The sequence below is a fragment of the Plutella xylostella genome, chromosome 23, assembly GCF_932276165.1.
Source record: "Plutella xylostella chromosome 23, ilPluXylo3.1, whole genome shotgun sequence".
NCBI lineage: Eukaryota > Metazoa > Arthropoda > Insecta > Lepidoptera > Plutellidae > Plutella > Plutella xylostella.
Window position 1 is genome coordinate 81,535 of NC_064003.1, and position 25,912 is coordinate 107,446.

General features: G+C 42.5%; 1 protein-coding gene and 1 long non-coding RNA gene across 2 annotated transcripts; one reads left to right on the top strand and one right to left on the bottom strand.

The window, feature by feature from the left end:
- Nucleotides 1-23,930, bottom strand: LOC105389325 (protein Daple). Its single transcript, XM_048629417.1, has 8 exons — nt 23,646-23,930; nt 22,224-22,640; nt 20,761-21,008; nt 10,205-10,375; nt 6,115-6,331; nt 3,932-4,186; nt 722-2,879; nt 1-404 (listed from the first exon to the last, which is right to left on the bottom strand). The coding sequence occupies exons 1-8, from the start codon at nt 23,700-23,702 to the stop codon at nt 49-51; spliced, it is 3,879 nt and encodes a 1,292-aa protein (XP_048485374.1). The 5' UTR covers nt 23,703-23,930; the 3' UTR covers nt 1-48.
- Nucleotides 17,667-18,935, top strand: LOC125490381. The gene is made up of 2 exons (XR_007267646.1): nt 17,667-17,726; nt 17,976-18,935. It is a non-coding gene; the product is annotated as an uncharacterized LOC125490381 (long non-coding RNA).
- Nucleotides 23,931-25,912: the final 1,982 nt, after the last annotated feature.

Here is a 25,912-nt window from a genome sequence, read left to right on the forward strand (position 1 = left end):
TTCTGCAAGCTTGACGGCAGGCGTGGGACCCTTTAAAAGAATAAGTTTTCAAACGCAGCCATACTCGTACCAGATAGCGGACTCCTTCGAGTTGTCGGTCCGGTCGGCGGGCGGCGCGGGCGCGTCGGGCGACTGGTCCGGCGACTGGTCGGGCGAGGCGTCGGGCGCGCCGATGACCGTGGAGATGCGGTTGTACACGAGGTAGGTGGGCGCGTCCTTGAGCGGCGTGCTGGCGGCGGCGGGCGCGGGGGGCGCGGCGGCGGGCGCGGGGGGTGCGGCGGCGGGCGCGGGGGGCGCGGCGGGGGGAGCGGGGGGCGCGGCGGGGGCCGCGGGGGGCGCGAGGTCCGCCACGTACACGGTGCGCCGCGACCCCGCCGACCCGAACACCGGCGACGGCGTCGACACTGCAACCCACAAGTTAGTAGTTAATATTGTTTAGGTGCTGAGAAGAAAATTATCAGAAATGATCGTTGAAAACTTCTGAAATTAAAGATAAATAATTATGTCCCTGTGTTTGTGATTAAATCCCAATAGGCCGGATTGGAACGACCGGAGTCAAAAATAATGATGGTGTCGAACGAGATAGTCAGCAAGGAGTTCAGGAAAGCTATTGACGACCGAAGCTATAGTCTCGTATCGTTAGTCAAATCACGGGAACGTACTATGACTCTGTTAGGTCATCCTCGATACGAAGAAGCGCAAAATAGTGAGAGAGCCATACCTGGCGGCGTGAGTGGGTCGTCGGCGGGCGGCCCCTGGTAGCTGGCGCGGTGCGTGGGGGGCGCGGGGCGGCGCAGCGAGGCGCGCAGCAGCGCCGCGTCCCCCCCGCCCCGCCCCCCCGCACCCGGCACGGAGCTGGCGGACAGGCGGCGCGCGGGCGGCTCCAGCGAGTCCAGGCTGGGCGCGGACACGGAGCCCGACAGCCCGTCCGCCGCGTCCTGCGCGGGGTCCGAGCGCGCCGTGTGGTCCGAGTCGGAGCCCGAGCCGGGCGCGGCGTCCCCCCCCGCGCCCCCGCCCCCCGCCCCGCGCGCCCCCCGCCCCGCGCGGATGAGCTCGGAGCCGGCGCGCCGCACGCGCTGCACGAGCGCCGCGCCGAAGCCGCGCCGCTTGCCCGGGCTGGAGTCCAGGCGCCGGTAGTGCTCCATGATCTTCTCCTCCAGCTTCTCCTTCTGGCGGCACAGCGCGTGCAGGCGGTCGGCGAACAGGCGCTCCTCGCGGTGGTAGTGCTGCTGGTCGGCCAGCGCGTGCGCCAGCAGCTCGTGGTACTGCGCCAGCAGCGCGGCGGCGTGCTCCATGAGCGCGCGCCGGTCGCCCTCCAGCGCCGCGTTCACGTCGCGCAGCAGCTCCCCCTCGCCCCGCGCCGCCGCCGCCGCCGCGCGCGCCGCCGCCGCCTCCCCCCGCGCCGCCGCCGCCGCCCCCCGCGCCGCCGCCGCCTCGTCCCGCGCCGCGCGCCACTGCTCCTGCATGCCGCGGTACTCGCTCTTCAGCCGGTCGCTCGCCGTGAACAAGTTCCTGAAGTCGTCCTTCAGTTTCGAATGTTCGGCGCGCAGGTTGGTTAAATTCCTCGCCTCGACCTTGACGTTTTCCTTCTCGGCCTCGAGGTCGGCGACCTTCTTCTCGCTCGCAGCCAAGCTGTCCTTCAAGTCCCGGATCTCGGCGCGCAGGTCGCGGGCGGCGGCGCGCAGCGGCTCGCGCTCGGCCGCCAGCGCCTCGTACTGCGCCGCCAGCGCCTCGTGCAGCCGCTGCAGCGCCGCCGTGTCCCGCTGCGCCGCGCCGTGCGCCGCCGCCAGCGCGGACAGGCGCGCCGCCAGCTCCTCCTTCTCCGCCGCCAGCTGGCTGTTGGCGAGCTGCAGCGTGTGCTGCTGGGCCGCCAGCGAGCCGGCGCGCGCCGCCGCCGTGGCCGCCGCCACCTGCCGCGCCGCCAACTCGCCCTGCGCCGCCGCCAGCGCCGCCTGCGCCGCCGTCAGCTCCGCCGTCAGCTGCTCTACATGCGGGTCAGTCGCGGTAGACTCCGCGGATTGTTCCCTCTCCGTGCAGTCGCAGGGCGCGGCGGCGAGGTGCGCGATGATCGCCTCGTGCTCGGAGTTGCCGAGGATTCGCTCCAATAACTCCTCTACTCCCAGGTCCCTGGTCGCCAGCTCCGTCACATTGATTCCTAACTTCGCTATGCAATTCCTGACTTTGTCGAAGTTCACTTTCTCGGCGATCAAGTCTTTCTGCAAGGTCTGTATGGTCTCGCTGTCCATCTTCTTCTGCGACTTGAGCTCCTTCGCCTTCTGCTCGAAGTCCTGCAGCTTGCAGACCATATTGTTGGCCGATTCTATTTCCTTCGTCAGTCGTTCGATTTCTCTTCTCTTCAACTCTATTTCTGTAGTAACCTTATCGAGGGAGACGTCCTTTTCTTCAACCGCTTCCCTTAACTTATACACTTCTCTCTGTAGATTGTGTGTTTCCTTCTCGCTGTAGGTGAGCTTGGTCTTGAGTTCCTCGAGCTCTATAAGCAAGGGCGGCAGACGGTCCGCCTCAGGGCGCGCGAACGCCAGCTCCTTGCTCCTCGCGTCTAGAGTCTTCTCCAGCTCGTCCGCGCGCCGCTGGATCGAATCACACAACATCTGGATCCTCTGTTTATCTTTGGTAAGTGCTTCCAGATGCTTCTCGAAGTCTTGCAGCTTGTTCTTCTCGGCCTCCCTGTCCACGGCTTGCTTGTCTATGAGCGCCTGCTTACTGTCCAGTGCGTCCTGCAACTTGGCGTTCTCGTCGAGTGCGTTCTTGAACACTTGGTCCAGCTCGGCCGCCTGCGCCCGCAGCCGCTCGCACGACGAATCAAGCTGATCGCACTTCAGCTTCAGCTTCTTGTTCTCCGTCTCTAGCTCCACCACCTGTTGTAGCAAACAACTAGTTGTAATAAAACATTTAAGCTTTAGATTTTAAGAGCTCTTATTACTAATTACGGGTTCTGCAATTTACGAAAACTAAAAAACCAAAGTATCATGATAGTTTCCGCTAGAGGCGCTACTTTGTTTGCGAGAAAACAAAACTTTTATAGTTTTCTATAAACTATTAAACCTGTACTAGACGAGCCTGTGTGGTTCGTCAAAGTGTGTGAGTACGTTCATATGACAAGCGCTCATTGATAACGCACGTTTACAACGGCTGTTGTACACATGCTAACGCGCGGAATAAAATGTATGTAAAGAAAAATAATAATTTTCTTTATGGTTATTTATGTCATCAAGATAGATGGCAGAAAGATGGAAGTTGAAGTTTAGTGTATGTAATAGTGAAAAATAGTGGAGTACCGTGGTGGGGAAATGGTCCAAGCTTAGGAAGGCAGTTTAGACCTCGGGGACATGCACAACACAAAGGTTCCTTTCGAGAGAGCCAGGTGCAGGTACTTACACCCCCTGTTTATGTTATAATATTTTATTTGCTGTTCTTATTCTGAGAAATTGCCTTTTGCCTAACTATCCGAGTTAATTCGACGAGTGATTGTTCACCCCCACAGAGAATATAATAGAAAAGAAGTCTGTACTAGACGTGCGTTTAGTGTGAGTGTAGTTTTTAAACAACAAACACTTACAAACAAATACAACAAATAATATTGCAATCTGTCAGCGGCGGTCAATCTGTCAAAGACGACCGAATGGCGTAGTGGTTAGTGACCCTGACTACTGAGCCGATGGTCCCGGGTTCGATTCCCGGCTGGGGCAGATATTTGTTTTAAACACAGATATTTGTTCTCGGGTCTTGGATGTGCCCGTAAAATGGCAATAGGCCCGCCCCCTATTACATTGGGACGAACATAAATTAACACTCTGGCGAAAAGTGGGTGCAGCAATGCACCTCTGCCTACCCCGCAAGGGAGCACATTAGTACAAGGCGTGAGTGCGTGTGTGTTTTAAACACTATTATATTACACGGGGTGACTGACCTGGTCGGGCGGCGGCGGCTCGTCCTGCAGCCGGGCCAGCGCGGCGCGCAGGCGCCTGCACTCCAGCTCCAGCCTCAACGCGCGGCGCGACGACAGCTGCTCACTCAGACTCGTGTCGGCTGCCTCCGGAGTAGCCCCCCCCTCGTCCGGATCGGCCCCGCCTTGGCTCTCGCTCAGCATGCATTTAGTCACGTATTGGAGCTGGTTATTCTCTTCCATCAGCTCTTGGAGCTTCTGCTGGGCCGCGTCGCGCTCCTGCGGAGATTATAGAAGTTGGTGAGTGTTTTGTTTTTAAAAAATCGCTATTTAGATAAATGATAACAGTTACCGTACAAAAATAACTCAAAAAGTACTGCTAACTAACTATCCTCGATTCGCTTCTCAGTGAAATCGTAGAAATTGGCGACTGTCAGGTGCTGTCAGGCGCAAATGGTTTTATATTACTGTACGGAGATGTGTAGTTTCCGAGTCCTATGCTGGCGCACTTGGCACCAGACACTTGGGGCTAGTACTGTCCAGCTGCTCCCGCTGCACAACATATGCCACGCATACCTATATAGAGCGTTGGACTCCCCTTTCTCATATGCTTCGCATACCTATATAGAGCGTGGGACACCCCTTTCTCATATGCTTCGCATACCTATATAGAGCGTGGGACACCCCTTTCTCATATGCTTCGCATACCTATATAGAGCGTGGGACTCCCCTTTCTCATATGCTTTGCATACCTATATAGAGCGTTGGACTCCCCTTTCTCATATGCTTTGCATACCTATATAGAGCGTGGGACACCCCTTTCTCATATGCTTTGCATACCTATATAGAGCGTTGGACTCCCCTTTCTCATATGCTTCGCATACCTATATAGAGCGTGGGACTCCCCTTTCTCATATGCTTTGCATACCTATATAGAGCGTTGGACTCCCCTTTCTCATATGCTTCGCATACCTATATAGAGCGTTGGACTCCCCTTTCTCATATGCTTCGCATACCTATATAGAGCGTGGGACTCCCCTTTCTCATATGCTTTGCATACCTATATAGAGCGTTGGACTCCCCTTTCTCATATGCTTCGCATACCTATATAGAGCGTGGGACACCCCTTTCTCATATGCTTTGCATACCTATATAGAGCGTGGGACACCCCTTTCTCATATGCTTCGCATACCTATATAGAGCGTGGGACTCCCCTTTCTCATATGCTTTGCATACCTATATAGAGCGTGGGACACCCCTTTCTCATATGCTTCGCATACCTATATAGAGCGTTGGACTCCCCTTTCTCATATGCTTCGCATACCTATATAGAGCGTGGGACACCCCTTTCTCATATGCTTTGCATACCTATATAGAGCGTGGGACACCCCTTTCTCATATGCTTCGCATACCTATATAGAGCGTGGGACACCCCTTTCTCATATGCTTCGCATACCTATATAGAGCGTGGGACTCCCCTTTCTCATATGCTTTGCATACCTATATAGAGCGTGGGACACCCCTTTCTCATATGCTTCGCATACCTATATAGAGCGTTGGACTCCCCTTTCTCATATGCTTCGCATACCTATATAGAGCGTGGGACACCCCTTTCTCATATGCTTTGCATACCTATATAGAGCGTGGGACACCCCTTTCTCATATGCTTCGCATACCTATATAGAGCGTTGGACTCCCCTTTCTCATATGCTTCGCATACCTATATAGAGCGTGGGACACCCCTTTCTCATATGCTTTGCATACCTATATAGAGCGTGGGACACCCCTTTCTCATATGCTTCGCATACCTATATAGAGCGTTGGACTCCCCTTTCTCATATGCTTCGCATACCTATATAGAGCGTGGGACACCCCTTTCTCATATGCTTTGCATACCTATATAGAGCGTGGGACACCCCTTTCTCATATGCTTCGCATACCTATATAGAGCGTGGGACTCCCCTTTCTCATATGCTTCGCATACCTATATAGAGCGTGGGACACCCCTTTCTCATATGCTTCGCATACCTATATAGAGCGTGGGACTCCCCTTTCTCATATGCTTCGCATACCTATATAGAGCGTGGGACACCCCTTTCTCATATGCTTCGCATACCTATATAGAGCGTGGGACACCCCTCTCTCATATGCTTCGCTATGCTATATGTTGGTGTGGCACATTGGTTTCTCTCTGTCCCCGTACTGACCAGCTGGCGGTCGGCGGCGTCGCGGCGCGCCTGCAGCAGCGCGGCCTGCAGCGCGGCGGCGGCGGCGGCGCGGCGCCCGGCCCCCGCCAGCTGCTCCTCCAGCTGCTCGCGCGCCTCCAGCAGCGCGCGGTTGTCGTCGCGCAGCTCGCCCACCAGGCACTTGTAGTACTCCGCGTCCGACAGCCGCGAGCGGTACTTTTCTATTTCTTGCTCGAGTCTGCGGAAGGATACACGAGGTTATTATTTAAGCTGCACCTAAACGCATTATGTTTCAGTATACAGTCGCCAGTTCACCGCTATAGCGACGATAGTAGACGGCCGGCCTACAGCTTGAAATAGTTAATAATAAGTAGAACTGGAGACACCACTGGTAACTTCCATTTATGATATTATGCCTCACTTGTGGTAAAATGGTAACTCCGACGTGATTTGCGACACAGAAACGGACTTGACCGGATAGCACGGCAACTTTATCCCCCAAAGTGACCCTAGAATGGAAACCCCAGAGCGGTTCAAGGTTCTAGCTCATACCTGGAAGCGGTCCATAGTCACCGTGGTCAGAGCTCAACTTGCTGACCACCGACAGAGACGAATGAAAGCGTCTGGTGTCAGCCGTAGACTCCTCAGAGGAATACGGTCAGCTGCATAAATAGCTATACACTTCTGTACCTTGTCAAACTGACGAACCATCACTGTGCTACCACAAAAAACTTTAAACACTGTTTATCAGAATGATGTTGGGGCTGCCGCGGTTCTGCAGTGCTTCAGGAATGTTTGCTGATGCCAATACGGACGGCTTTCACGCCATTATGCGTAAAAGAGTGGCTTCCCTGATGCACAGAGTCCAAGGGAGTACCAACATCTTCCTGAAAGATATATCTGGCAAGTTCGACGGCCCTATCCTGACTCACTGGATGAGGCTGCACGTCATCAGCCGGTGAGGCGGGGTGTGGCGGTCGGATTTGTTTTTAACTACTCGTATTATTATTTCATTTGTATGTGTGTCAGTGTATTGTTAGTGTATAGTTATTTGTAATGTGTGTTGTCAACATTAGATTAGATTCATGGAAGTAATAATACAACAGGAATGCGCACTGCACCAAAAAAAACGAGCCGACAGAGATAGTCAGCACGGAGCCCTCCATCTCTTTCTATTTTTGGTGACCATAATTTTAGGTCATCATAATCATAGGGTCACGGTAGACGGTCAGGATATACAATATGTCAACGAGTACATTTACTTAGGCCAGCTAGTCTCATTCGAAAACAGGCAAGACAAGGAGATAGATAGACGCATCGATAACGCCTGGAAGAGCTACTGGTCTATGAAGCAGCTGATGAAGGGCAACCTTCCACTGTCACTCAAGCGCAAACTCGTTGACATGTGTATCTTGCCCGTCCTAACCTACGGCGCACAGACATGGTCACTGACCGAACATCAAAAGACCAGACTGAAGGTCTGCCAAAGAGCGATGGAGCGTAGTATTCTAGGTGTAAAATTGACAGACCGTGTCAGGAACACCGCACTACGCTCCCAAACCCGCATAATCGATGTTGGTGTCGAGACCGCGAAGCTCAAATGGAACTGGGCCGGCCACGTCTGCCGAATGCACCCGGACCGGTGGGCCAAGATAGCGACCGAGTGGGTGCCGGGCGACGGGCGCCGGCGGAGAGGCAGGCCGAGAAGGAGGTGGCGGGACGACCTCGTCAAATATTTGCCGGATTGGGAGGTAGCCGCATTGGATCGGGAGAAGTGGAAAATTAAAGGGGAGGTCTTTGCCCAGCAGTGGGAAAACACATAGACTAATTAAAAAAAAAAAAAAAAAAAAAAAAAAAATTTTAGGTAATTTGAGACATCACTTCTAATCTATCATGTCGCGAATAGGTGTCGATGGTCTCAAAGTCACCTATTATTCGAATAATTCGATTGCAATGTAGGTACGAATGTATTTTGGTGATATGACAATTGAGTAAACAAATGGGGTGAAGGTAAAATTTGTATAGATGTGTTGTTGCAGCGCAAACTGCAATGTAATATAAATAACTGACAATGTTAAAAAGTCTTAGCAAAATCGCACTCTTTTTTGTCAGGACTTTATAGTTCGACTGTAACTATAATAAACACTTGCGATGAATCGGGATTTATCATCGGGTTTAAAATGATGAAAATTTATGGACCTTTGCTATGTTTCTTCATTCAAAGGAAAGCTGAAATTTGGGAAAATATAATTTTAAGTAAATAAAATTAAGTTGGGTGTAGTGTTGACAAGAAAGTGTCAAAACAGGTTAACATTAAACGCAACTATGTACCTAAAACGTGTTTACTCTGTGGGTGTTCCATTTACATAGTCTAGTTGATTAAAATCATAAGATTTCAAAAAAAATATCTCAACCTAAGTGCTTCCGCCGGTTTTAAGCTTGATAAATTATCTTATAATACTCATATCTATCACCAAAAAAATCAACAGCTCATAACTCTTTACCAGCCTTATAAGATAACAGCCACAATAATACCTAATGATACTTAGGTATTGTACAAAAAGTTGAATGAAACAGGTCCTAATTAATGGAAAGTGATTCAAAAGTACGAATGAATGGTCACCCTAACCATAACGTCTCTCACAACAAGTATAAACGTCATCCGTCATCTTGACAACTTCGGTCTTGTCGTAAAGTATTTAGAAAAACTACCAATATTTTTTATGAAATTATTATTCATACAAATACCAAATATTTCATTAAAATTACATGTTTATAATGATTTATTATAAATTTGTTTTTGAAAATGATATGATATACAGTAGTCTATGAGTTAATTTAATATTTTTTTTGCATAGCTCTCTTCGTACAAAATCTACTAAAGTTTACACAACTAAATCCTGGCAATTGTTAGAAAGAGAGGAAGGGCTCTGTGGTAACCCTCTCTATCGGCTCGCGGCCTCTTTCACTTCAAATATAAATCTTAAGTTGAATTCGTTAGGTCTATTTTTGTTTGCATCATTTTGGTGAGTGCGCGATTCCTGTTGTATTATTACTTCCATGATTAGATTAGATTAGTATTTATTAGTATTAAGTATTTACTGCATTTGTATGTTTGTATTTGTTTGTTTCATGTGTTATGTTTTGTTACAATGTTTTATGGACGTGGTCTGAAATAAAATTTTATTCTATTCTATTCTATTCTATTCTTAACAAGTGCTCAAAGCTAAATTTGACAGATTTTGTAGGCGATTGACAATTACAACACCCAGGCCTGCTACTCCAGTTTACCTGGTTTACCGGAAACCAAGGGGATATGTACAAAGGTTCCACTCGAGAGAGCCACGTACAGGAACTTCACCCCCTATGAGAATAGAATAGAATAGAATAGAATAGGCGATTGACAGCAGTAAACATCTGTTAAACACTGTCCAAGTTTTTGTGGTAAGACCCTCAATGATTTAATGAACGGCTAGGCAATTTGTTACATTAACAAGGTACAAATTTGTATAGCTACTTATGCAGTTGACTGTACCTAGCAGGATTGAAGAAGTGACGTTTATCTATGTACGGTGGCCTGCGCCTAAAAGTATAAAGGCGGAGTTTTTAAAATAGCGATCCCTGATGATGAAGGGGCCAGCTACATCTGTTATAAATCCGGGGACGTGTTGTGTGTGATGTGTGTAGCAGTGGTGTTTAAGTGGATGTGCTTGAGCAGCATGTGAGCTTGAGATCGCTATTTTAAAAACTCCGCCTGTATACTTTTAGGCGTAGGCCACCGTACAAATGTGTATAACTACTTATGCAGCTGACTGTACCTAGCGGGATTGAAGAAGTGACGTCTGAATGGCGTAGTGGTTAGTGACCCTGACTGCTATGCCGAAGGTCCTAGGTTCGATTCCCGGCTGGGACAAATATTTGTTTAAAGACAGATATTTGTACTTGGGTCTTGGTTGTTGATATTTATATTTAGTATCTATCTATCTATGTATTTGTGTTGATTATATCAGTTGTCCGACACCCATAACACAGGTTCTGCCTAGCTTGGGGTCGGATGACCGTGTGTGAGATGTCCCCACATATTATTATATTATTATTATTATCAATGTACCTGTCTGCGCGGTCGGCGCGCTCGCGCTGCGCGTCCAGCTCGTCGCGCAAGGCGGCGGCGCGGCGCGCCTCGGCCTGCCACGCGGCGGCGTCGGCGCGCAGCCGCGTGGCCACCGCCGCGGCGTGAGCCAGCTCCGAGCGGCACTCCGCCAGCTGCTCCGACTTCTCCTCGCTGGAACCAACGTTACATTGTTACCAAGTGTTGGATAATAATATAGCATTTCATATAGATTAATGTTGTCAAAAGGGCCTCTACATGTTGGCTTCGGCTCCATGCACGCCTTCCAAATGCCCGGGACCCCATGGTCCCAAGATGGTAACGACACAACTTAATAATAGTAACAACAACTAGTGTCACTGAAATCTCTGGAAATTTCCACACACACCTATATCGCTCTACAGAAAGCATATTAAATACCTGTAGAATAGACCGAAGTTCTAGCATGATGAACATTATTGTATAATTGCTTTTTTGAAGAAACGCTTTTGAAAAAGTAAAGTAAAAATGACGAAAAGCCTGAATGACGAAAAGGCAAAGCAGACAGACGTAGCTATTGAAGATTATGTGGCTGGACACACTATGTACATGGTGGTCTAACGATACACCTACATTACATTGAATACATAATAATTAATAATAATTAATAATAATAATTAATAATTAAAGCCTTTATTCAATAACTGAATTTAAACATGCATTCCATTACGTCTGATACAAAATTTTAAATATTTAAAACAAAAATAATTAATACTTATTAATACAATTAATTCATACTTATTATTACAATTAATTCATACTTATTAAATAATTAATTAATCATGCATCAACATTACAATAATGATATGGTAATAATAATATTCTATTAAGTAAATAATTATTCAATATTCATGGAAAATAAATAGTAATGTAAAAGTTCATGCATTCAGTCCGTCCCTTGGACGTAGGCCTCCTCCAACCGTTTCCACGCCTCTCTGTCTCTAGCCGTTCTCATCCACAGGGGACCGGCTACCTTTTTTATGTCGTCATCCCATCTTTGGTAAGGTCTTCCTTTTTTTCGTTTTTTGTCTCTAGGGTACCAAACTGTTACCATTTGTGTCCACTTTTCCTGATTACCTCTTATCATGTGTCCAGTCCATCTCCATTTTTGGGTCTTAATTTTAGTTGTTACATCATCAACTTCTGTAATTTTTCTTATTTCTTTCATTTCTATGTGATGTATCATCCTCAATCCCAACATGCTTCTCTCCATGCTTCGTTGGCACACCTGTAGTTTATGCATGTGAGCTTTTGTCAAGGCCCATGTTTCACAACCATATGTCATGACGGGTAAAATGCAGGTATTGAAGACTTTCCTTTTGATAGCAATTTTAGTTGTCTTACTCTTCATTATTTCCTTCAATGACCAAAACCGTTTCCAAGCATTTGCCACCCTTTTGTCTATTTCTTTTGTCATTTTATCGTGGAAAGACATAGTTTGTCCGAGATAGGTATAGTCCTCTATATATTCAATTTCATTGTTGTCTATACATATTACTTCCCTGTTCACAGTGTTTGACAAAATTTTGGTTTTGCTTGTGTTCATGGATAGGCCAACTATTTTGCTATTCTTTGCTAGGTCTTGTAGCATTGCTTCTAGTTTATGTGCGTCTTCTTCGAACAGAACAAGGTCATCAGCGAATCTTAAATGATTAAATAGTGTCCCATTTATGTTAATACCATAATGATCCCAGTCCATCTGTCTAAATATTGTTTCTAATACTGCTGAAAATAGTTTAGGTGATATGGGATCTCCTTGCCTCACGCCTCTCTCTATAGGAAAGGAGTCTCCCATTGTTTCTGTTTGTATTGTGGCAGTGCTAGATTTATAAATGTTTATCAGCAGTTGTATATATTTAGTGTGTATTCCTTGTCTCAGTAGGCTGTCCCATATGCATTTGTGATGTAGAGAATCAAAGGCTTTATTGTAATCGACGAAGGCAATGTATAATGTTTTAGCGTGCTCTTTGTATTTTTCTATAACCTGGTTCACAACGTGTATGTGGTCTGTGGTTGAAAAATTGCTTCTAAACCCAGCTTGTTCTTTGGGTTGATTTTCATCAAGACATTTGCTGAGTCTGTTAAGTATGACTTTTGAAAAAATCTTATATATGTTAGACATTAAACTGATGGGCCTGTAGTTATTTATGTCAGCTACGTCACCCTTTTTGTGTAGTAGTATTATACAAGATTTGGTCCACTGATCTGGTATCTCTTCCGAATCCATTACCGCATTGAACATTATTGTGAGAGCAGGTGCTATTTCATCTAGTGTTCCTTTGAGCAATTCATTCGTGATTTGATCCGGCCCAGGAGCTTTTTCCATTTTTTGGCTTTTGATGGCAGCTATGACTTCAGAGATTAATATTTCTGGGACTGCCTCATCTTCACTAGTTTTTCCTGGATTAGTTTGATCTTTTAAATTACTTGAGTAAAGTTTCCGATAGAAATTAGTAGCCATGTCGTTAATTTTCTTCCTGTTACTGAATTGTTTTTTGTTCTTGTTGTTTATTTTCAGAATCCATTCCTTATTAGTTTCAAGTTTCTTTATAGCCTTATTGACGCCGCCTGTTTTGATTATACATTCATTTAGTGTTTTCATTCTTTCTCGTTTCCTGTCTTTTCTCAAAGTCTTTCTAATTTTCTTGTTTAGTTTGGCTATTTCATGTTGACATTCTGGTTTATCTAGAATATTTTTCCTTTCAGTCATTAGTTCTAAGGCTTGATGACTAACTTCTTTCCGTATTTTAGCTTGTTTGTTGTTCTGTATCGAGTTTTTAATATTTTTCTCCAAGAGGTTGTATTTAGCTTGCGTTGACATATGCATACTTTCACGTGAGAAGAAATGAAGTGAATTATGGAGATTGACTTTCACGTAGTGCAGTTCATCGTCGGTAAAAGTATTATTGATAGTTCCGTAGTGTTTTCTACTCTTTTTTGGGCTGATGAAGTACATGCAGCTTCTTACCATGCGGTGGTTGGTGTTGAAGTTAAGTTGGTTTATTACTGAAGTGTCCTTGAATGATTTTGGGTTATTTGTGATAATGTAGTCAATTTCGTTTTTATATTTACCCCCTGGGGATTTCCATGTCCATTTATTTTTTTGGTTCTTTTTGAATATGCTGTTGAGGATTGTCAAGTTATTCTGCATTGCGAAATTTACCAATTTTTTTCCACTCTTACTTCTTTTTCCAAACCCGAAATTTCCTATTATTTGTTCTTCACTTGCTTGCTGTGTTCCTATTTGTGCATTAAAATCTCCTAGTATAGTTAGGTTTTTATGTATATGGTTACCATTTATTGTTTGGTTGAGTTCGTTATAAAACATTATAATTTTTTCTTCCTTTGTTTCCTCTGTAGGGGCGTAAATTTGGACGAGTGACCACTTGTGTTCATAACCAGGAAGTTTTAGGTTTAGTATCGCAATTCTTTCAGATATACCGATAAACTCCTCGATGTACTCTTTGAGATATTTCTTAACAAGGAATCCCACTCCATTTCTTCCAGGTGTTTCACCTTTGTAATAAAATATGTACTCTGGACTTTCATAAATCTTTTCTCCTAATCTTCTTACTTCTGAGAGGCCCAATATATCCCATTTTATAGTTTGTAGAGCTGTATTAAGTTCTATTAGGCTTTCATCCGTTCTCAACGTTAAAGCGTTAAGGGTTGATATGTAGAGATTGCCGTTATTTGATTTCAACTTTTTTGTGGTTGAAGGGGTGTAGTCTTTATCTCCCGCGGTGACCGGCCGTATTGGGAGAGGTATAATTTTATTGTTAATTTTTTTGTGTTTGTTCAAATTTTTTAGAGGGGCCGATGGGAGTTGCTATTGGGTTTCAGTGACGTTGGTGGAATAATTTTCTGGATTCTTGTTTATGTTGTCCCCATTTTTCCTATTCATGAAAGACGTTATCTTGTTTTTCTTAGCTACTTGTTTGTTTGTCTCTACATTTATGATTTGTTCAGGAGATTCCGATAAGTTTCGTTTTCCATGTTTTCTTTCACTGTCGTGTTTCTTGTTGTTTGTATAGGTATTGCTTAGAAGAACTATTTTATCGTATTTTATTATGGCTTTTTGACCCTGCTCTAGATGTTTTGATAGTTCTTCTTTGAGTGTTTTTCTTTTCTGTAGGACATTGTAAGGAAAATCTTCTTTTATGTAGCATGGTGTACCATCTAATTTTTTCTTATTTTTTAGTACGTCTATTCTTTTCCCCATTGTTGAAAAAGTAACAACAATTGGGCGGGCTCTATCTCCTTTTTTTCCCATTCGTCTAACTGTGTCTATTTCTGTTTCAGCGCACGAAATTTTCATTTTATCATTCAAAAAGTTAATAACATTTTGTTCTAAATCTCTATATGAATTTTCTGTTTCTTCTAAACCAAAGAAAACAATATTCTTCCTCCTAGCATTCCTTTCTAGATCGTCTAGACGTTTCTCTTGCGCGAGTATTTGTTGTTCCAGCTCATTGTGTTTTAATTCTAGACTTTTAAATTTATCATTTATGTTATTATTTATGGATTTCGTAATATTTTCTTCCATGTTTTTCATTTTTATTTCCTGTTTTTCCATATTTTTTTGGATTTTTTGAAGCATATTTTTTATGTCTTCCATTTTTATACAGTATTTATTTAGTATCTCTACAATTTATCTCTACAATTTTATTGAGTTTTGCTCTATAATTTACCAACAGTAAATCTCTACAATTTTTAGTTTCGCTACTTGCCGCTAGGCCATTGTAGCAGCACTTTCGTTATTTAGATGCAGCGCCATCTGTTGTCGAATGGCAAAGCTTTTACGATTGATCGCTGAATATGAATCGCTCTGGAGAATTTGTAGATGGCGTTGTTAATAGTAAAATATTATATTATTATTTTTGTATGATGATAGTGCGTTTTCAATTTAGCTTTTAGGTTATGAAACCAATTATTTATCACAAACTTCACTATTTTGGTTATATTTATGTGTCCACTTGTGAATGTCACTTAAAGAGTGTTTTTTATACACTCGCGAGCAACCAAATCGACTCAAGCCTTCACGGCGCACATATACATTGATTTTCCTAAAACGATAAATGGTAAATATAAAAGTGATATGTCATTCGAAAGCTGAAGAATTAGGCTTTCAATTAAGATCAATACCATAAAAAAAAACTAAGCGCAGATTTAATGACGCATTTTAATTGCCCGTCAGTGTTAATTACCTCATTAGGAATCCACGCCTTGCGCTACCTGATCCCGCTATAAAACCTTTCCACATCCGGTGTACCTTATCAGTCGCTTGTTGCAAGTTGACCGGTACACATCTCGTTGCATTGTATTCCTTGTTTTCGCAAACCCATGGATACCACACCAGAAGAAGCTGCTCAAGTTGTTGCCTTGCTGCAACAAGGGTTAAGTCAGCGAGCAGTCGCTGCCCAGCTCCACTTGAGCCAGTCTGCTGTATCCCGAGTATACAGACGGTTCCAAGAGACTGGTGCCTTCAATCGAAGACCAAGAACGGGCCGCCACCGCTGCACTTCAGAGAGAGACGACCGCTTCATTGTCTCAACCTCGCTGCGCAATCGACACCTTACGGGCGTTGATGTGCAGCAAGAACTGAGACGTGTACGACAAGTGGCTGTCAGCGAGTGGACAGTGAGAAGACGCTTGAAGGAAGCCAACTTGACACCAAAAAGACCTGCATCAGGCCCCAAATTGACTGCAGGCCACCGACAAGCGCGTCTTCAGTTTGCTCGAGAGCATCTCGATTGGAGCATTGCGCAATGGCGGTCGGTCCTGTTTACTGATGAGTGCAGAGTGTGTCTGCATGGCAGTGACAGGAGAGGCCGGGTCTACCGGCGTCCGGGGGAACGATTTGCCCAATGTTGTTTCGCTGAAACAGTAGCATATGGCGGCGGTTCCTGCATGATGTGGGCTGGTATTTCTCTAGAGGGAAAAACCGCACTTGTTTTCGTGCCTGGAGGCGGCCGAGGAGGCGGGTTAACAGCTGATCGGTACATCACCGACATTCTACTCGGTCATGTTGTGCCCTATGCAGAATTTGTCGGTGAAGACTTCGTGCTAATGCACGACAATGCCCGCTGCCACACGGCACGAGTCAGTCGGCAGTTTCTGAGAGAGAAGGAATTGCGCACGATGGACTGGCCTGCGCTCAGTCCTGACCTGAATCCCATCGAACACTTATGGGACGAGCTCAAAAGAAGAGTTCGGGCCAGGAATCCAGTCCCTGCAAGCGTGGACGAGCTGAAGACAGCTTTATTAGAGGAGTGGGACGGCATTCCTCAGGAAACTGTCAAAAAGTTGATAAGGTCTATGAGAAACAGGCTGCAGGCTGTAATTAGGGCAAGAGGGGGCAATACAAAGTATTGATTTAAATAAATAAATTTTTATCTTAACATTTTTTGTTTAATTTGTATAATACGATACCCATACCCTTTTTTCCTAAATTCCCGTTTTTCCTACAATTGCGTTCAGACATCATTTATTTCAAAAATGATGAATGGATTTCAATAATAATGATATCAAATTAAAGCTGACATCTTAAGCTTTTAAATGACATATCATTTTTATTATTTCTATTCATAATTTTACTTGTATTAATGTATGTTTGCGCCGTCAAGGCTTGAGTCGATTTGGTTGCTCGCGAGTGTAGTATTCACACAGCACAATTTGTTTATTTTTCACTTTATTCACGGGTTATAAATTTTATCACTTTTGGTGTTTTTGTGACTTTTTTTGGAGTTATATTTAATTGTCCTTATTCACACTGTTATATTTCACGTATATTTAACTGTTGGTGTCTTATTTTCACAATTAAAAGCAGTATATTTAATAAAAAGTCTCAAATTACACGGAGCTAATGTTTACGTTGCGCACAGCAGCGCCCTCTTATTAATTAATTATTATTATTATTATTATAATCATAGTTGGCTAAAATTTTCAGTTACGAGTTTGGTTAAAAATAGACAAGCTTACATTATTATTTAATGATAAGAAGTAATTTATTTAATTTTAGACATCAACGTAGTTAAAATTAAATAACTCACTATGATGCATGTAACCGTGCCACCTATATATTGGTAAATAAGCACAGCTCATTAATTAACAATTGAGTGGGCGAATACTATTTATATCCGAGTAACTTGATAAAAAATAAACAAGGAATCGGCTACATAGCCTGAGATTTCGGCCATTTCTCCCAAATCATAGTCGCGTGACGGACGTGTCTGTTGAAGCTCCTCCCGAGGCGGAGGTCTTCACCTCTATCTCCAAGCTTTCGTTTACCAGACGGACTAATAAGAAAGATGAAGAAGACAAACTGTTAAGGCTTCACAATTACGGTTAGGCCTTGGACAGCTGTAGAACAAAGGTGTGAAGAGACCACAGAGACAAGGATAATTGCTTCAAAAGAGTTATCCACATCCACAGCTCAATACTTCAATGAATATGCTGCTCTTAAAAACCGAAAGGATATGTCCTGGTGAGTTCAGTTTATTTTTATTTTTTGTCTGCTTTAGTTTAAGTACTTTTGAATACGTCTATCTATTCTACCTCTACCCTACCCGACTCGTATAAAAATTCTAATACCTATGTTTTCTCATTCTTACCTATGTTTTTTACGGAATTTTGTTAAGCATCATAGGCAGTATCTATAGTTTAAATGATACCTATGTGATAACCAATATACAAGGGGTATAAACTAAATAATAGCTAATAATCTATATTTCAGGTTCAGAGGAGACATCAAACATAGCATGTTTGCTGTTCATACCACCGTCCACCACCCTTAAGGCTGAAGAACGCAGCATAAAAGATTTGACGTCCTTCAAAAGCAGAGACCACGGCCAGTATTATTCTTCATGTCAGAAGTTACTCCGATATCTGTACTATGGTAACAAGTAAGCTAACAAAATTTCTATAATATGGGCTCACTGTCACCTTTTATAATTATTGTCGGTGAATCCATTGATGCATGGATGTTTAAATTGTATTCTTAAGTTACTTCTCATCAAGCAAAATATTGTCTAATATTACTTTAATGTGTAAATTACATTAGGTACGATATATTCCTGATATGACCTACGCATCAAAGATATCGATGATCATAGATATTGACAATTTTTTAACTAAAAATCATTTCCAATTACTGAAATACTTAAAATGGCCTTGGGTTAAGACACATTTTATTTTGTCTAGTAAGTGTTTTGGGTGTGATTTTTTGACGGTTTGTAATGAAGCTCAACCAGAACATTTTATAATAGAAAACGAACAATATGTAAAGAATTTATTGCACTTTAATTTTTTTTGGTGTAAAAACTGTTTAGAGTGTAGCATTTATGATCATTTTCCCGATGATGAATGTGAATTATGTTTGATTTAGATCTATTTAAAAGTTTATATGACGGTATTATTGGGTTGTATAAAAGTTAGGTCATTACATACCTATTATCTTAGCTTATTCTATATTTATTATCTTATGTTCTGGCTAATCAACTAAAAGTATAAATTTATGTAAAGTAACTTGCTAACATTACAATAACTGTCATTTGTTTTTTTATGTAAACAATGTATTAACAAACACAGTTTCTTGATATTGTGTACTAGTTTTAAGATTAATTCTTATAACAGAGTAGTTTGTTACCTGAAATGACTGTATGGTGTACTGAATAAAGCTAATTTCGTATGTACATAATTTTCTTTCATTTTTTTTCTTAGGCGGGTTTACTGGGAAACCATAGCTAAAATACTTTGTTGCAAGTACCATTTTAAACGACCACATATCTAACTACATATTTTCAGTATGAGCTGACCTTGTATAACGGCTTTACGTAAAGTCATAGTTCAGCTTATACTGAAAATATATAGCATAATAGATATGTGTCGTTTAAAATGGTACTTGCAACAAAGTATTTTAGCTATGGTTACCCAGTAAACCCGCCTAAGAATACAAAGTAACTTGGCTAAATATACCAATCTTAATTGACTAGAAAGAACATAGTGTATTAGATTGGAAATACCCAGTAACTTGGCTACGTATACCAATATGAATTGAGTAGAAATAACCAAGTAGATTAGCTGTCCCTACCCAATAAATTGATTATCATTATCAAGCTTCTTGTCTAGTTTTACGAAGCGACATATTTGAGCCTACTAAATTACTTTGCTAAACACAACAAAGCCCGTTGGTTGTGGCGACAGTTGTGTTCATTTCTTCAACCAAGTTAGTTGTTGCAGTTACAGATTGAATTGATTTGTAATACTAAGAAGCTTGAGTATTTTTAACAAAGTAACTCGATTTACTATAGGAAATAGGTTTGTTAAGTTTACTAAGAGAATAGATTAGAAGAAACCAATCTTGTATACGTATTTTTGAGCAACTTACTGGGTTAACATTACCAACATACGTTAACAAAGTTGACTTGTATAATTTTAGCAACAAACTTTGCAGGCTCCCTCCGAAGCAAGTTACTCGGTTGTAAATAGCAGCGGCTTGTTTATTTATAGCTGTTAATTTTTTTCAGTGATTGCGGTGTAACATATTGTATTTTCTGTTCGTCAAATTGACCTATAAAGCCAACTGCAGAACTACTGCATGATGTTACAAGCCCCGCACACGCGATATGGCTGCCTTATTTGAATAATTCGGGGCATTTTCGCGACCCTGCTCAAGCTGCACCTATCATACGCTATCGCCATGTGAACTAGGTAGCAGTTCTTTTTGTGAGACAAGGCGATTCTCCGATTGAGAATTGTATTACAAATAATTGATATTCATTCATTGTTCTCGACCTTGATCAAAGCTATGGGATAATAACTGTGCGTTTAAAACAATATGAGTTGTATGCAACTATGCACTTGTAGAGATAACAACAAAAACTATTGAGGATGCTCGGTAACAGATGGGATATTATGATATCTTGCTATCCGATAGATATTATATGCTATGCTATTCGGAAACTATTTATTTATAACTTGGAAAGAAATTTGAAAGCACTTAAAAGCGAGAGTGAGTAGGACCACAATGTGCATACCTAAGTCATATTTTAAATGGGGCCCGTCACTGTAACTCTATTTATGTTCTTCAAGTGCATACTATTTATAAACTTGTAATTATGCCCAAATGTAATGCCGATACCCTTTATTTGGATCTACTGTGAACCTTATAGACATACGTATAACACATATGTATGTCTATACACTACATTAATAGACAAAACCTTAACAATACAACCATTCTTTGGGAGCGATTCCTGTACCAACTTCTGGTCGGAGGCAAAGACAGCATCATCATCTGCGAGTTTAGGTGGCACTGCCACAAAAACAAGAATACGTGTCAGTACAGTCAGCTGTAGAAGTAGTTGTACACATTTGTACCTTGTCAAACTGCCTATTCAAACATTGTCAGTTGGTTATGTAGGTATTTTGACAAGTTTCAGAAGTGTATAGCTTATATACTTATGCAGCTGACCGTACCTCTAAGAATATGAAAGCTTATTAAAAAGCACACGACTCACAGCTCCTGCCTCTGTTTCCTGAGCCTCGCCTTCCAGTCGGCGAGCTCCACCGCGAGATGCTGCGAGTCGGGGGCCGGGAGCGCGTCCCTCCCCACGCCCCCCGCGTCCCCCGCGTCGCCCCCCGCCACTAGCGCCGCCCAGCGCCGCAGGTACAGGTCCCGCTCGCGCGCCAGGCGCCGCATGTGCTGGAACACGGCCGGGGACTCCGCCGCCTCCGCCGGCAGCGCCACCGTCTGCGTGTCCGTCACCTGGGGGACATGAGGGTCAGATCTTGCTTACATCGCTGAAGAAATTATTTTGGTAGCTTACATCGGTGTAGACATGATTAGTTAATTCAGGGAATAACGTGGACTTGGGTGCCTGCGATAAATAACGGTCAGGCTGGTTTGTTTATATCGCTGGAGGATTGATTCATTCAGAGAACAACGCGGACTTTCATACACAATGGATTAATTTATTAAAGAAACAGGAATTAAGTGCATTTGTAAATTGGATAAGATATCGCCATTTTGAAGCTTGAATGAAAAATTGCGGTGTTGAATGTTTGAAGTATCTAGATTAGACTACTAGACTAGAAGATAGTAGTAGATAGATTTCGCTGCGATTTTGTTTAGGAAAATTTAAAGACATTGCCTAGGCCTCATTCTATCACAATGATGAGTAAAGAGCAATTACTATTTCATTATTCACAACATTTAAGTAAAATTAACTTGACAAAGCAGAACCGAGTCAATGTTAACTGTTTTAAGGTCAAGTCTTGTTTGCATTACATCACCGCAGCGGCCGCACCGCCGAGTTACGAAACTGCGAAAGTTCACACTTTACTGGGCATCGCTCACCTTAAATGCGCTATTAAAGGGACATTACAGAAACGTACTAACTAAAAATAGGCATTGTTTAGAGCCATTGACGAGATAAATGTGAGCCCTTCTAATTACATAACATTGCAGAAGATAACGAAAAGCTTTTATCCATCTCCATAAGATTAAAACAAATACTTGCACTATCCTGCACAAAATGGGAATTTGGCCCTAATTTAAGTCTAATAATAGAAATATACCCATATACAGATTCCCACAGTGATAAAAAAGCGATAAATAAGTAACTCAGTGATAAAACTAACAGCAGCTTTTAACTGAACAAGTTTATGATAACACCTCAAGCTTGTCGTCATGGTCTAAGGAGCACTGGGCTATCAGACACTCATTAACATTTTAACTACTTCCTCTCTTAATTTTTATTTAAGGAACAGATGTAGGCATGTTAGGTGACTAATTTCACAACTAGCCTGCTTTTACTACTATAGTAAGTAGGTAATACAACTTTGACACAACCCAATCAATTAATCCAGTGTAACAATGTAAATTACCAAGCCATTCTGACTGGCTAATCCTTTCACCAGTGACCAACCCTAGACACACACTAAGAAGGAGAACTATAGCAGATAGTAACACTGTCCATACCTGCTTGATGCACTCGACGATGGCATGCTGCAGGTCGACGTCCAGCTCCTTGATCCTTGTGATGAAGAGCTCCTTGTTGGGGCAGTGCACGGCGGCGCCGAGCAGCAGCAGCAGCAGCAGGCGCATATGCTCGAGCCCAGCGTGGCTCTCCGGCGCGCGGCCAAGGCTCACGCACTCCGGCACCACCAGCAGCGTCATGCCCAGCTCCTCTTCATACAATGCCTGCACATTCTTCACTATAGCGTCAAAGTTCTTCACCCTCCCCAGCAGTAATGCCTGGTCCTCTAGTCCGTCCAGCTTGGTGATGTGGAATGAAGGCTCCGGGTCTATCTGGAGGTAGGCCTGGTGGATAATGTCCCCGTCGAACAGGGAGGAGTATTCTGTGATGCATTGTGGGTTCGGATGACATGATTTTAGCTGGAACAAAATGTTGGAATTTGTAATAGAAAGGAAAAGAAAAATATTTGCTTGAGAAAAACTAAGGACTAGAGGGTTTGGCAAAGTTAAAGTTTTAGCAATTTGGGAGACCATAGCATAAGCATAGCCATAGTGATGAATTTATTGATGATAAAATTGCTACTAGCAGTTAATCCACTATAATTATTGACTACTGGTCACATCATTACAAAATGAAAAGTAAAACATTTTAAAGATAATTTTGTTGTCATTTAATGATAGTCATGCAGGGAATGCATTTCTCTTGGAAAACTGATTAGAAATCAAAATAGTTGAAGCAAACAATGCAGAATGTTTCCCTCATGGGAACCACATAATTTGTAGAACAAGAGCTCAGTGTCTGAACCTCGGCTGTATTGATGCCTACTTAATACTCATGTATTACATGTAGCCAAGTCTGTTTGCTGTTTTTCTTCCTGTTTGCTTTAATTAAAACATTATGGCTAATTGATATTTATGAATTCATATGATTGGCAATTTCATTTAAATCAGGTAGCTATTCATTGAAAGTAAAAGTAAGTTTGATGTGAGTTCTAGTTTTATTAGTATTTTTATTTACATAAGGTATTTAATGGAGACTTTTATGTAATTAAGTTATTAAAGCACAGAAACCGCGTAGGATGTTGTCGATGTTCATTGTAGGTCAAGCAATCACTTTTGTTCATATTTTATTACATAAATTTCACTTTAATGCTATAATTTTGACAGAATTTAGATTTTATCGATATTAGTATGTTATATTGAGATAATATTCAGCCAACAGCCCACAAGCTGCGCCTGCGGTGGACGTGATCCAGTGAGAAGTACCTACGAGCAGTCAACTGTGACCGACGAAGGTTTACATTTTCTCACTTAAACCACAGTTATTCATCGCTGCTCCAGTTGCTCACATAAAATTGATACGTTATAGTAAATCGATGTCGCATTGCGAACACAAAGAAAATAAAACATTACATGCTCACTCACCCACGAAACTAGAGGGCCGCTCATAAAGTCTTCGATGTCTGATGCCGAGACGGCCATTCTCACCGACTGTTAGGACAACGGAAACCTACTCCTCCGAATTGGATCGGTGATCATGTTATCAAAAAAACTTCTGAAACTTGGACAATTTGAATATCTGTTCAACATCTGCTAAAAATAAAAGTTTACGACCACAAAACACAACACAGCACTACACTTGCTTTCAGTTTTGACTTTTCTTTTGACATAAAAGTCGGTGAAGTTAGCGATAAGTCGAGAAACAAAATGGCGGCAGCTTTTATACTAGACTGGCCAATCAGAATCCCTCGCACCTACTTCATTATTGTCACAGTGTTCAAAAATATATTTTGTATCAACGAATATACTGCGGCCACCAGCCACACATGAAGATCAGGGGGGAGTCAGTGCCTTAATGGCTGAACTTTTAGTAGAAGGTAGTGCCATCTCTTTATATTACTCTTACTACCAAAAAAGATGTAAGATGGCGTTATCAACAAGACCATAGAACAATAACAAGACACATAGATAAGTAGTATTTGAATGTTAACATTGTCATGATCTATGGCTTTTATGAAGAAATTGCGTGTCAGTGTTAGGGTTCGAAGTATCGGCGTCCGGTATCGATACCGAGTACTCATGTGGTATCGAGACGAGGGTATCGATACCGAAAAAGTATCGGTCCAAAAGTATCGATACTACTCAGTATCGAGTACTTGCGAAATAGTTTATTTTTGTACCTTCACCAGCATAAAAATCTACTTTTCCATTGCATTTAAAAAAAAAGTTTTGGTGATAATAGCAAATAAAAACAAAAAAAATGCAAGACTCTGAGGTTTTAACGGATTGATTTTGTTTTAAGATCTTTTATGAAGGCCTATCATATTATAATGTGACGACAAAGTACTCGAAACCAGCGATTTGGGTATCGAGACGAGGGTATCGATACCGAAAAAGTATCGGCCCAAAAGTATCGAGTACTCAGTATCGGGTATTGCGAACGAAAGTATCGATACTTACTCGGTATCGAAAGTATCGTTCGAACCCTAGTCAGTGTCAGTTCAGTTGTCTTACAATGTCTCGCAAATAACATTTTTGTAATAAAAGCCTATACTCTCGGTATATCGTTATTTATAAATTTTATATACCTACAAATAAAAATAAACATGGTGTGTCAAGAAAAAGCATCTTTATCCGCAAAAAGTGTTTTTATGAAATTCTTGTGACCTGACAGATTCCATATGGATCCAGGTTCCATGTGGTTCCACGGGAACCGAGCTGAAATGGCGGCACTGGCAAAGTACGATCGACATCTTCATATCCGCTGAAGATTAAAATACTATGTGTACCAAACTGATAAGTGTCGTCAAAGATTTGCCTCGCGAGGATAAATGATGCACTACTGGACGAAATGACTTTATCACCACAAGTGACAAGATTTGCTTCTCTTGGGAAACATAAACTAGCAAAACATGAATTGGTTTTCATGGTGAAAGGAATACACACACCCACTCGCATATTATTTTACAAGTGACATGAACAAAACTGAACTGAAACATTGTTATATGCGAGGTAATAAAGAATTATATAATAATTTGTTTTTTATTTATTGTTGCATGTAGGTAGGTACATAAATAGATTAAACTTAAATTTAGCTGATAAATGTAATAACTGTTGTGTGGTGTAACTACGTCAACGCAAATATGTCTTAAATCTTTATAGATTGAAGTTAATAACCGGATCCCCACCAGACGATCCAACGCGATCCGATCGCGCGATCCAAGGAATCTTACATATTAAACTTCTTGGATCGGGCGATCGGATCGCATTGGATCGTTTGGTGGAGATCCGGCTATTAACTTGTGATAACAATATCTATATATACAGGGTGTCCCAACAGGGCACCCTGTATGTATGTACAATGAGGTTGAGCAATATAAAGAGATGGCGTTGTAGGCTCAGTATGACGTATAGAGTATGACAAAAAACTCCTCCAGATGGCACTCTTTACACAATTGTTTATTTTTCTCTATGATGAAGATGCGATATCGCGACACGTCTGTTGTGGAGTGGCAAAGACTGGTCAAATCCTCTAAATGACAATGGGCGTTTTGGGACCTATGTCCAATAAAGATGAGACATACATCGTTGGATAGCTCTAGATAAAAAAAAATAATTATGACGATAAATCCGTATAAGTTGTCCATTTTGAAATATATTCGTCGGAAGGAAGTATTTTTCTATGGCATTGC

Bases quoted from the DNA above. Each gene is read 5' to 3' on its own strand.
- LOC105389325 (XM_048629417.1), bottom strand. From the start codon at position 23,702: ATGGCCGTCTCGGCATCAGACATCGAAGACTTTATGAGCGGCCCTCTA. The intron at 21,009-22,223 runs GTATGGACAGTG...CATGTCCCCCAG, and splicing joins TCGTCGAGTGCATCAAGCAG to GTGACGGACACGCAGACGGT. The intron at 6,332-10,204 runs GTACATTGATAA...ATCCTTCCGCAG, and splicing joins CGCGCCGACCGCGCAGACAG to ACTCGAGCAAGAAATAGAAA.